Source organism: Heloderma suspectum, chromosome 4 (genome assembly GCF_057233095.1).
Source record: "Heloderma suspectum isolate Gila_16-S chromosome 4, 16-S_ref, whole genome shotgun sequence".
Lineage (NCBI taxonomy): Eukaryota > Metazoa > Chordata > Lepidosauria > Squamata > Helodermatidae > Heloderma > Heloderma suspectum.
This window is the reverse complement of record NC_139461.1, coordinates 34,739,360-34,752,758: the sequence shown is the minus strand read 5'-3', so window position 1 is coordinate 34,752,758 and position 13,399 is coordinate 34,739,360. Positions and strand designations below refer to the sequence as shown.

At 40.4% G+C, this 13,399-nt stretch overlaps 1 protein-coding gene across 4 annotated transcripts in view; it reads left to right on the top strand.

Moving 5' to 3' along the window:
- The window catches only part of EMC2 (ER membrane protein complex subunit 2), a 53,500-nt gene that overhangs the window by 6,943 nt on the left and 33,158 nt on the right, over nucleotides 1-13,399 (top strand). For all 4 annotated transcript variants that reach the window (XR_014790015.1, XR_014790016.1, XM_084848930.1 and 1 more), the window contains exons 2-3: nucleotides 8,947-9,060; nucleotides 11,545-11,609. Coding sequence is in view for 2 of the 4 variants with exons in the window: in XM_084848930.1 (XP_084705056.1) it covers nucleotides 8,947-9,060; nucleotides 11,545-11,609 (179 nt within the window). In the remaining 2 variants the exon portion in view is untranslated. The remainder of the gene's footprint in view (nucleotides 1-8,946; nucleotides 9,061-11,544; nucleotides 11,610-13,399) is intronic.

The window sequence follows — 13,399 nt, the reverse complement described above, 5'->3', positions numbered from 1 at the left end:
AGCCTCCTTTCGTTATGGCTGTACAGCCATAATTGAAGCATAATCGTAAATGATAAATTCTATGGAGAGCGAAATGGCAATTGGTTGTGTATGGTGAACTGTCATAATAAAATAGTGTATACAATAAAATCTTGAGTTAGACTGTGAATTTTATTATCAAATATCAAATGATTAATGGTATGAATGTTGGAAGCCAGCTCAGAGAATGAAAACATGACTGTAATGCTTGGAATAAATTGCTTGGTGACTATAACTTGCTTGTATGGTTCAGCGTGCAATCGAAACAATTTTGGCAGAAATGGTGGGATACTGGGCTTGTTGGGTGAAAAGTTTGTTCTGTCTGTCCAGCTCTGGATGACTTTCGGATTTTTGACCAACATGGTTGGATTCAGCAGGTTGCTATGTTTCAGGTTTTGAGTGGGCATTGAACTTTACATTGAGCTTTACATTTTGAGTGGGCATCTGTTTGTTTTGGGAAAATCTTATTCTGCTCTTTGTGAGGATTGTGGAGTGGATGAAACAATAGATGATCTTCCCTGGGACTGTCTGATGTATAGTACAGAAGTGGGCTTTCTTATTAATGAGCTCCAAAGCTTGGGGGTTAAAGTGTTTTCTTTAGAGTCTGTTCTCCAAATTAAAAATCTTAGATGTGAGGTCCTCAAAACACAATGGAGATTCGCTAAAGTTACAGGTATCTATACTTATTTGGAAGAATTAGTGGTGGGTTTTTCCGGTTTCCAGTAGGTGGCAGTCATGGGGTGTTTCTGGCCTTGATCCACCATTAAATTCCAAATAAAAGAAGAACTTCTTTGGTGATTCATTTTGCATATGAAAATAATAATCAACAGATGGAAGTGAATCCTGAGTTATAGCATGCTAATTGTGTCTACACTGCTCTATTTCATCAGAAGTGCATGCATAAACTTTTACTAGTGTGCAAATTATGTGGCAGGGTTCCAATGTGGAGTGATATATTTGCTTCAAGCATATTTTATAATTTTAAAATTTACATACTTGTTTTTCAGCATGTCAATGATTAGTTTAGTTAAACCAATATTTTCCTGTGCTGTATCAGATGCAGTCCAGGCATGTTATACAGACCTTTTTTAAACTTGCATCTTGTCCTACAAATTCTGTGATTCACATCTATTAATCCCATTTTGGTTAGCACTATATGGAATGAATTCTACTGCTGTCTTTATCTCTTACAATTATTAGGTTAATTCTAGTTATTTAAAATATTTTATAAGCTGTTTCCTAGCATGAGAACCAATCTTGCTTTAGCCAAATGGACAGGAGACCTTTTCATTTGCAGTGGGCTGAGCTACATGCTTTTCTGCTTTCTCTCTTTCCTGTGATTCTGTATCAAAATCACAGAGGAGATTTTATGGTGCACGGGGGGGGCTGTTGGGAGTGGAAATTGCCCCTTCCTGGGGGCAGAACTGCTTCTGTCAGCAGAACAGTGCAGTTGGATTCAACCCATTGGTACTTAATTCCAAGGAAGTGTGCTTACAATTGCAGCTATGGGGTCTCCCAATACATTGTATTATGCAACTAAACCTTGCAGAAGTGTTATTAAAATCATTAGTGCAATAGTCTTAGGCTGCAGTCCTGTACTACTGAAGCTGAAGCTCAAATATTTTGGCCACCTAATGCGAAGAGAAAACTCTCTGGAAAAGACCCTGATGCTGGGAAAGACTGAAGGCAAAAGGAGAAGGGGACGGCAGAGGATGAGATGGCTAGATAGCATCACCGATGCAATGAATATGAACTTGAGCACACTCCGGGAGAGAGCGCAGGACAGGAAGGCCTGGCGTGCTATGGTCCATGGGGTCACGAAGAGTCGGACACGACTGAACAACTGAAGAACAACATCAGTCCTGTACCTTGAATTCAGGTTTAGACCAATTGAATTCAGTGGATGTACTTCTGAGTAGATATGCATTTGCTATACCATGACTGGTGGATGATATCATTGGACACCCTCTGCTCCAATATAGATGCCTGTATGGAATTGCTGAAATAGAAGATCATCCACACTACATTTTTTTTTGTCCAGTGTATTTGGAACCTCGTCTTAAATTTTTAGATACCATTTTATTGAGACTACGTTCAAAAACTATCTCCAAAAAGTTGCTGTATCTCTTGTCAGATGTTGACCCTTTTGTGACTTACAGAGTGTCCCTTTTTGAGTAGGGACAAGTAGCTGCAAGGATCTGTGCAAAAGTGTTATCAGGAATTGTTCTAAATTGTCATGGTGATGCCCTGATTCAATTATAATTTTATTACCTATTTTTAATTCTCAATGTTAGTTTAACTACTTTTTTGAGTAGACATGCACAGGATTACACTACTAATAGAATAGCTTTTGCTGTGGTAATAAAAGCCAAGTTTGATCTGATAAATAAAACACAGAGTCAACATGTGTCCTGCACCTTCCACTATGTTTAGGTATTTGAAATAAAGACAACACCCTTTTCAGAGAATTGGAGGCAGTATTCAGGGTTGTGAGTATTTCACGCAAGTTCATGGGGGAAATACAGAATTTGGCACTTGGTACAGAAATTAGTTTCGTGATAATTTCTTGATTCATTCAATTCATTTGGTAGCTTTTGACATTTAATCAGGAATAAAAGTTGTTGAACTAATTTTGACAAGCCATCTCCTTCAGATAGAATCATAGAATAGTAGGGTTGGAAGGGGCCTGTAAGTCCATCAAGTCCTACCCCCTGCTCAATGCAGGAATCCAAGTGAGAGCATCCCTGACAGATGGCTGTCCAGCTTCACCTTGAATGCCTCCCGTGTGGGAGAACCCACCACGTCCATAGGTAATTGGTTCCATTGTCATATTGCTCTAACAGTCAGAAAGTTTTTCCTGATGTTCAGTGGGATCTGGCTTCTTGTAACATGAGCCCATTATTACGTGTCCTGCATTCTGGGATGATCGAGAAGAGATCCTGGCCTTCTTCTCTGTGGCAACCTTTCAAGTACTTGAAGAGTGCTATCATATCTCCCCTCCGTCTTCTCTTCTCAAGGCTAAACATGCCTAGTTCTTTCAGTCTCTCCTCATAGGGCTTTATTTCCAGTCCCCTGATGATCTTCATTGCCCTCCTCTGAACCCTCTCCAGTTTGTCTGCATCCTTCTTAAAGTGTGGTGCCCAGAACTGGACACAGTACTCCAGATGAGGCCTAACCAATGCTGAGTAGAGGGGAACTAGCACATTACGTGATTTGGAAGCTATGCTTCTATTAATGCAGCTCAAAATAGCATTTGCCTTTTTTGCAGCCATGTCACACTGTTGGCTCATGAGCTTGTGATCTCCAACAATTCCAAGATTGTTCTCACTTGTAGTACTGTTGAGCCACGTACCCCCCATCTTGTAACTGTGCATTTAGTTTCTTTTTCCTAGGTGCGGAACTTGGCATTTATTCCTATTAATTTTCATTTGTTGTTTTCAGCCCAGTGCTCCAGCCTATCAAGTTCACTTTGAATTTTGTTTCTGTCTTCCAGGGTATTAGCTATCCCACCCAATGTTGTGTCATCTGCAAATTTGATCAGCATTCCCTGCACCTCCTCATCCAAGTCACTAATAAAAATGTTGAAGAGCACTGGGCCAAGAACTGAGCCCTGCGGTACCCTGCTTGTTACCTCTCCCCAGTTTGAGAAGATCCCATTGATAAGTATTCTCTGAGTCCGATTGTGTAGCCAACTGTGGATCCACCTGATAGTTGTTTCATCTAGCTCACTTTGAGCTAGTTTGCTCATCAGGATATCATGGGGCTCTTTGTTGAAAGCTTTGCTGAAGTCGAGCTATATTATGTCCACAGCATTCCCACAGTCCACAAGGGAGGTTAGTTGCTCAAAAAATGAGATCAGATTTGTCTGGCAGGATTTGTTCTTGACAAATCCATGTTGGCTTCGAGTAATCACTGCATTGTTTTCAAGGTGCTTACAGATGGATTGCTTTATGATCTCCAGAATTTTCCCAGGGATTGATGTCAGACTGACTGGTCTGTAGTTCCCAGGTTCCTCCTTTTTGTCTTTTTTGAAGATAGGGACAATATTAGCCCTCCAGTCATCTGGCACTTCCCCTGTCCTCCATGATTTCTCAAAGATAATAGATAGTGGTTCTGAGAGTTCTTCTGCCAGTTCCTTTATTACTGTAGGGTGCAGGTCATCTGGCCCGGAGATTTGAACTCATTCAAAGTAATTAGGTGTTCCTTGATCATATGCCTATCAATCTCAAGCTGCAATCCTGCCCCTTCAGCCTGTACTTCGCCTTTGCCAGGGGTGGTCATAGACCCTCTTTCTGGAGGAGACTGAAACAAAGTAGGAATTGAGCACTTCTGCCTTTTCTTTGTCATCTGTTATCATTTTGCCATCCTCATTGAATAGTTGAACCACCATTTCTTTACTCTGTCTTACTGTGCACGTATCTGAAGAAAGCCTTTTTGTTGCTTTAGCATCCCTCGCGAACCTTTTTCAGCTTTAGCCTTCCTGATGCCATCCTTGCAGTTCTGTGCTACCTGCCTGTACTCTTCGTTTGTAGCTTGGCCTTCCTTCCCCTTCCTATATGTGTCCTTTTTTGTTTTCAAGTCATATCTAAGCTTTTGGTGAAGCCACATTGGCTTCTTCTGTTGTCTTCCACCTTTTCTTCTTGTTGGAATTGTTTGTAATTGTGCCTTTAGAGTTTCCTATTTTTTAAAACTCCCACCCATCTTGGACTCTTTTTCTCATTAGAGTCACTTGCCATGGGACCTTACTTAACATTTTTCTGAGTTTCATAAAATTGGCTTTCCTAAAATCCAGGGTACGAGTTTGGCTACACATGCCGTTTGCTTCCTTTAGAAACAAGAACTCAAGTATAACATGGTCACTTTCCCCCAGAGTTCCCATAACTGCTACTTTACCCACTAAGTCATTTCTGTTGGTTAGGATCAAGTGAAGGATAGCCAATCCTCTAGTTCCTTCTTCCACTTTCTGTAGGAGGAAGTTATCAGCAACACAAGTCAGGAATTCTTGGAGGGGCCATGTTTTGCAGAATTTGTCTCCCAACAGATATCGGGGAACTTGAAGTCCCCCATTACTACTACATCATGCTTCCTTGAAACATTGGCAGTTAGGTTTTCAAAAGTCTCATCTTCATCTTCTCCTTGATTGGGTGGTTGATAGTAGACTCCGATTCTTTGCTCCATTTATTTTAACTCAGATGCTCTCGATGGGGCTACCAAGCTCATCCTCCTGTAATTCCATGCAGGGATATGTATTTTTAACATATAGTGCGACTCCACCTCCCTTTCTGTTCTTCCTGTTCTTCATGTTGTGGCCAAACACATTCTTCCCAGCCCTTGAGAAGTGCAACCCATCCCTTGTCAGCAGTCCATCTTCCAGGAAGTATAGCCCATGGTCCCATAATCCAAATCTCTCTCGTCGGCACCACCCTTGTAGCCAGTCATTCACCTGGAGTATTTTTCTTTCCCTTTTTATCCCTCTTCTAACTACTGGAAGAATGGATGAGAAAACTATCTGGGCCCCAAAGTTCTTGAGTTTCCTTCCAGAGCTTCAAAGACTAACGTCATTTCTTCATAGCTCTGCTTGGCAGCATCATTTGTTCCCACATGGATGGGAAGAAATGGATACATGTCAGTGAGCTATATGAGTGTAGGCAACCCTTCAATATGGTGGCAGTAGATCCAGGCTAGTGCCACCATATTGGCAAGGTGGAAGCTGGTCCTGTTACCCTACAGAAAGAAATCATCTGCATTAGTCTGCAATTTTATACCCGCTCACTTGGGACTAATCCTTATTGAACAGAATGGGACTTCCTTCTAAGTAAACATGCACAAGGATTGGCCTGCCAGACATTTAATGTGCTTATTTTCTTATATTTGGTGATCAAGTGACAAAACATGGCCTGTCTCCTCCTATTTTTCCATCAGTAGAAATTCTATACTTTGATTCTGAATCATTTGAAAGTTATACTGAATTATTTGAAAGTTATACTGGCATAGTGACTTTAATAGTGGCCAAGTAAATTAATGGAGAAAACTTCCATTGTTTTGTGTGTGTTTAGGCTGTCAGTCTCTATAATACATTTGATATTCAGTCATGTTTTTTCTGTCAAATTTTTAATTTCCAGGGGTCGTCTTGAGTCAAGAACCATTTAGTTTTACTCAGGCACATGAAACGTAACCCTGTGGTGGTTTTGGTTGACTTTCAAAACAAAATGTAGCACAGTAACAGTTCTTTTCCCCAAAGAGAGCTCTGAGATCATTCTTGGTGGATGAAAGCATACGTGGGGCAGGAGTGGGGTGGACTGTAGAAAGAAATTTGTTTAATCTAACACTGACAGTTTTGTTAACTGGTACATTTTGAAATGACAGGAAGGCCAACAAATTCAGAGTTGTGTATTTTTATATAAAGATGTAATTTAAAATAATCCTATAAGACATTTTGCATTTTACATATCCTTTATAAATAGAATAGCAAAATATTAAACCAAGCCCAGTGCATTATTTTCTTCATAGTTTCTGTAGTTGCTTACGGCTTCCTTCATCATATAAAATTGCTGGTCTGAAAAAAATTCTTCAAGTTTTATGAAGGGTGAAGAGGACTCTAGTGTTGAAGATGATTTAAGGACCTGTTGGATAACTTTTAAGATCTGGTCCGTTATAAAAGCACTTTAAAGCTTAGAAACACCGTCTTTCACTTCAGTTAGTGGTATATTTCAACCTGAACGATCATGTTATTCTTGCAGTTTTGTTTTCTGTATTCTTGCCAGTTATTTGTTCTCATATTATATTTTTTGCTGTATGATAAATTTTGGAGGTTTTGAAAACTTGATATAGTATTAATAAGTATTTAAAAACTCACTCTTGGTCTTTTTCTCATAATAGAAGATGATGTAATGTTCATGAAGTGAAATGACCATTCTATTAAAAAGATCTGTAAAATATGTACATAAATGCTGTCATAATAATTTTAGTGGTTATATTAAATTTCTGTATCGTCTGTTAGTTTAGGGAATAATAGGGAAGATATCTGCATCAATTGCTATTCCAGTATTTCACATAAAATAGAAATATAAACCAATATATAAGTAGAGGGGATCCAGTGGCATATAATCTGTAGTTTATGGGAAAACTAAAAACAGTCTGAGAATTCCCAGATGTGTCTGTAGTGGAAAATGGAAGATGTTCTGTCACATGCTATATAGCTGATTCAAAGAAGTAATAAATAGCATATAGCCATTTTAAGAATAAACTGTCCAAGACTCATTCAGTTGCATATTTACATTAAGTACTTCCCAAACAACCGTAAAATGCAACTAGATATTGCACTGAGAGCTGAAGGAACAATAGTCACCAATGAGCATTATGACAAAGGTCATCAGAGCAAACACTAATTAGAGAGCAATTCTATGCAGATATTTATTTATTTATTTATTTTATTACATTTCTATCCCGCCTTTTTTCCTCCTTAAGGAACCCAAGGCGGCATACATAATCCTCTTCCTCCTCCATTTTATACTCACAACAACCACCCTGTGAAGTGGGTTGGGCTGAGAGTCTGTGACTGGCCCAAAGTCACCCAATGAGCTAGCTGCCATGGTCAAGTGGGGACTAGAACCCGGATCTCCCGACTCCCAGTCCAGCACTCTAGCCACTACACCACACTGGCTCTCAGAGGCGACTGCCTATCCAATGCAGGGTGGGAGGAGCATGGAGGGGATCATCTCCACGTTCCAGTTGCCCTGCATTGCAGCTAGATGTCCGGTTTGGGTTGTCTAGCCGTGGGACATCGGAGCATGGGGTGAGGAGGCCAGATGACACATAGGAAGTGTCGTACTGGCACTTGCGAACTCCCCGCCCCACCCCCGGGAATGCCCCCTTTTGCCTCGCTCCGCACTGCTTTTCCAAGCGTGGAGAGCAGGGTCGATCTACGCTGCCTACAAGGTGTAGGGGAGGTGGTTCTCCAGGAACTGACTTTGGAGTGCGGCTCCGAGGTCGGTTCCCGGAAACCGACCAATCCTATGGCTGTCTAGCTGCTGTGTAGCGGCCGTAGGATTGCACCCTGTCATGTTCAGCACCTTTATTCAGTAAGCCTGAAGTTCAGGACTTTGTACTACAATGTGTTTTTGGTACCCCAAAAGGCAGTAGGTAAAAATCAGCAGGCACTGATTCGTATACATTGAGTAAGATCAGTCATTCCAGTCAAGAAGCAATAATCTTGAGCAACAGGTGTCCACTTCTAGATTTTGCCTACAACCAGCGTAAAGGTTGTGGGAAGAGGCTTAGCAGAGAACTAACGTTCATTACCTGGATGTATGCATGTGCATACAGTTGAGATTGCTTTAACAACAGCAATCACCTATTAACTTTATGGTTTTATTCATCTTTTAATTATGTAAGTTTCCTTGAATGGTTGGAGTAGCAGAGACATTTAAATAAATTAGGTGGAGGGGAAGTAGACACCAGACTTGGTTCAGGAATGCTCTTGTTCTCTTCCTGCCACCTGAAAGGCACCTAACATGATGATCATCTGTAGACCGTGGGTATCTTTGAAAAACCTTCTCTTCGTCCTTGGCTCTCTGTGTTGGTAGCATTTGTCTCTGTTTAGAGAGGAGACTCAGCTTCTGACTGTCTTATGTAATTTCCTCTACGTTTTATACTTCTGGTGCTATTGTAATGATATGTATTAGGAGGTAATGGTAGATGTTCTAGGAGTTCAGGAGCTGGTTTACATTGCATAAGCCATAGATTTATTAGCCACTACCAGAAAATTAACAAATGTATTCAGTTTTCTTTCATTTCCGCAAGTTATGCCAAACATGATTTCAAAGCTTCGGGCTTGAAGTAACTTCAAGGGGACCGTGCATTCTAGAAATATTCATCCATTGTTGTCATTCGACTGCAGTCTTCACTTTATTTACTTTTGTTTTTCAGAGATGAGAGATAAAATGAGGAAATGGAGGGAAGAGAACTATCGGAACAGTGAGCAGATAGTAGAAGTTGGAGAAGAATTAATTAATGAATATGCAGCTAAGCTTGGTGATGACAGTAGGTTAAAGTTGTTTCTTATCTATAGCTTTCTTTATTCTGTGGAGCTGGTTTTATTATTATCCCATTGATTCACCTATTATGCCCTCTCTATTATTTGACTTTTACTCCACTTTTCTGGTGAATGCTGATAAATGGTCCACCCATACATTTTGTAAACTCAACATCTGCCAATATTCTTGACTTTTGATCTGCTTTCCAACTGAAGGGTGTAGGCTGGAAGATGTATGCCTAATAGGATGTATAGCCTGGCCACTAGTCATGCAAATACTTTTCAGAGAACCCTTAGCCAAGTACCATTGGACAAGTTTCAGTCAGTAGTTGTCTTCAATATTCTGAGGGATGGCTTGAGTTTGAAATGGAGAGAAAAGGTTATTCCTGAAATTAAACCATAACTTCAGTATGTGGAATCAATATAAGTGTTCCTTTTATTATAGTGTTGGGCATGAGAGTCTAGGGCGTGCCTGTATTTTCATTACATACAATATCTCTGAATCATTTGGTGGGGGTGGGGTACGTAAGTGCATAATACTAATTCTCAATAGACAGAAACTTGGCATACGGTATTTTATACCAGAAGGGAATTGTTTAAAAAGAAAGTCACAATAATGCAGTACCCCCCCTCTATATATGTACAGAATAAAGCATCTGAGTGTTTTATGGCAAGAAAACTGTATATGGTTGACTAAGGCTCTTATGTAGGCAGGAAGGGAATAAGTATCAGTGATTTGTTTTTAATGAGCTCATTCTACTTTCTCTTTCTTTCCTTTCTATAACTCAGTTAACCTAATTCAGACAGTATGAGGAGTTTACGTCTGGCAAAAGACTGAAAGATCATAATGGGTGTACCTTTCTTTATTTAATTTCAGGAAGTTTTGGTCTCAGTAACAGTTAAATTTTTTTTTTTAAAAGAGAGCAATATTTCTAGAATGGGTTCATTTCTTTTTAGTTTCAACCAGGGGACTTTCACTCTGGGATGTTGCCAGAAGATGTCACTAATACATCTCATAATTATGAGCTGTCCCCTGCCCACAGATTAGCATGGATAATATACGCATGGAACTTGCATAAAAAATAATACTGCACAATAATTTATTCTGTTGTTGTGGCAGTGAAAATTTGAAGTGCCCAAGAAAACTGGCTTACATATACTGCCCTCTTCCTGAACCTAATGTAAGCTCTGGGTGGTGGAAAGGATATTAGATTCAACAGGAAAGTTGAGTGTGCTGTTTACCATTGACCTTCACTTTGTGATTTATTATAATTTTCTGACACTAAATAAAACATTAACTTCACTCATTTAGTCCTTGTTGATAATCACAGACAATAATCCTGTTTCCTGATTAATAGTGTCCACTTAAGGAATGTGTCATTTTTCTAGAAGGCAGCATGAATGAACTTTCCTCATGTTTCCTGCTGTTATAGTCTACGTCAGGCTTCTCCAACCTGGTGCCCTTCACATGTGTTGGGCTACAACTCCCAAAACTCACAGCCGGTGTGGCCATTGGCTATACTGGCTGGAAACAATGGGAGTTGCAGTTCAGTACATTTAGAGGGCCCCAGGATGGGAAGGGCTGGTCTAAGTAGTTTCTATTCTAGTTAACCACAGAGACTGGCAGTTCATACATTTATAGAAATAGTGAAAAGGGAGTTACAGTTGTGTGATGTGGAAGATGGATCTCCATTGTAGGGCAATCTGTGAGCCTTCAGATCCTTTCAGCTTTTTACACAGAACAATTCTAAATAGGTGTGTGTCCCAGAAATGTATACATTTGTCTATGTCATTCTCATGCCTTTCCTCTTGAACGCTGTTCACCCTCAACATAACAGGAGTTGAAAGTAGTTTATTTAATCAGATTAGGTCATTTTTGGTCAGCAGAATAATTTAAATGCAGTGGAAGAAGGAAGAGTGGAATACTGGCAGGGGTTTGTATTGATCCTGTAGCTATGCATTAATAATGAGGTAGGCCACAAGCCAGATGAGGGCACAATTGCCAAAACTGTTCTGACAATGTTTAACTTTCAGAAGCTGCCTCCACAGAACCTTGGAATTCAGTTCAAGTAGTAGTTTGGGGTCTTGGTGAAAGGGTTATTTAAGGAAAAATGGAAGAACAGCACTTGAGCATTCACAAAAGGCCCCTCTAAAAATTGTTCCACCACCCCCTTTTTGAAATAGGGGGAGCTCTGAATCATTGCCATAGTTGATTTGGTATAATGAGTAGTTCAGGTTTAGTAATAGTGCATTGCAATATGGATCTGTTTGTAAACATACATGCACAACATAAACAAATCGTAGAGTTTTTTTTTAAATGTGTTTAGTAGATATTAAGCTTGAGCAGTATTGTGATAGGTTCCATAAAAATGGTTATGATAAAAATACAGAAGAGGATGTAATTGATTTTATTTACTGTCTAGGTGTTAGCAGTTGTTTTGAAAGTCAAGTACCTATATTTCATATGACTGGTATATTTTTGTGTTGTCTAGTCTGGATAATATATGAACAGGTGATGATTGCTGCATTGGACTGCAGTCGGGATGACTTGGCACTGGTAAGTATTCCAGCTTCTTATGCAGATCCAATGCCTTAGAACTCTGCTTGAATAACAGGGCGTTTCCATCCTCTCCTTCCCACTACAACCCCCTGAAAAGATGCTTCTGAGTCCAGAGGGTTGGGAAACCTCCTGGAATACTGTAGGATGCAGTGTAGTGGGCTGCAATGGGAAGGGGCAATTGATAGGAACAGAAGTACCTTTCTTAATGTGAATGTTTTTAAAGATAATGTTGGGGAGATGCAGCAGGCTGTTCTTGTTAACCACAACAATATGCTCTTTGGGAGCTAGACATCCTTTTTTGATGCAGTAATTCTGTAATGGGATCATTGGGCAGAATCCAATGCTGCCCATCCACTAGCAGAGCTGGCCTCTGATTCTGGTCCACATGCGGCCAGCCCCACCATTTCCAGTCCACAAGTAGCCCCTACTGCTTGTGGAACGACAGTTTAGTGATTCCAGAGGCAACCCCCAAAACAAGTGGAAATGCTCATTTCTGGAAGGAGGCAAGTCTGCGGCGCTCCCTTATGCTAGCTTCGCCAACCTGCCCCCTTCCAGAAACAAGTGTTTCCACTCCTTTGGGGACTTGCCTCTGGAAGCATTAAATTGTTGTTCTGCAAGCAGTCAAGACCACTTGCGGACTGGAAGTGGCAGGGCTGCCACATGTGCAAGGCCACCATCGGATTCTGCCCATTGAATTCTCCCACCATTCAAACTGAAATTTGTGTTGTTGCCGTCCTCTCCCTGCAGCATAATCTCTATCATATACTTTGCTGCTGTTGTTGTTTAATGTTATGTCATGTATTTTGTAGGTGTCACAGGCACCTAGTGCAATATGACTTATGAAAAAGAACTTGGCTCCCCACTTCTCCCCCCCCCCCCCGCATTGTTTGCTGCACTTCTAATGTGTGATGTTCTTGAAAGATTGAGGGCTTCCCTCACAGCTGTGCTGAAGCATGGTAGTGGTCAGGTAGCCCATTAAAAATAGAATAGCGTTTTACCCCAGCAAAGCTATCCTTCTTTTGACCATTATGGCCCATCATTTCTGAAGTGTTTTGCTTTTAAAATTTAATTCTTTGGCAACTGTGACTCCACCTTTCTAGTTCTGGGCTGCACATTTTCCCTATTTATGATAAAGAAACAGTATTCATGCATATCTGTTTCCTCCCCCATAACAAACCTACACTCCATAATATGCAGTTATGCTAGTAGTTTTGGTCCTTCAGTGGGGCTACCTTGAGTGTATGTCAGGGATAGGGAATGTGTAGCCCTCCAGATGTTCTTGGACTGCAACTCCCACCAGCCCTAGCTAGTATAGCCAGTGGCAAGAGATTATGGGAGTTGCAGTACAACAACATCTGGATGGCCACATGTTCCCATCCTGGTGTAAGTGCTATGGAAAAAATCTGGCCTTTTAATTGTTTAAATAGGCCGTGAGGCTTGTAAGATCTTAAAAGAAATATAATGTCTACACCATGCTTTTGCTTATAATTATCATGGGTCTTTCAACAGTTGTAAAAATATTTACAGCTACTTGGATACAAGCTAGTGCCAAAATAATGTGTTAGCTGCCATACTGTAAAGAAAATGTTGATATAAAACCTTAGTATATGTCAGTTTTTCAAAGGATTGAAAGTAACTCTCAATCTAGTGTCTTTTCTATGGAGGCTATAGTCAATGTCTTGCATGTTGGTTTCATTGCATGGTTGCTACAGAAATGTTGTTTGTATTATGGAAATCTTTTCCCCCTTTTTTTGGTCAAAGAAGAGGAGCGCTACAAAATGGGGAAC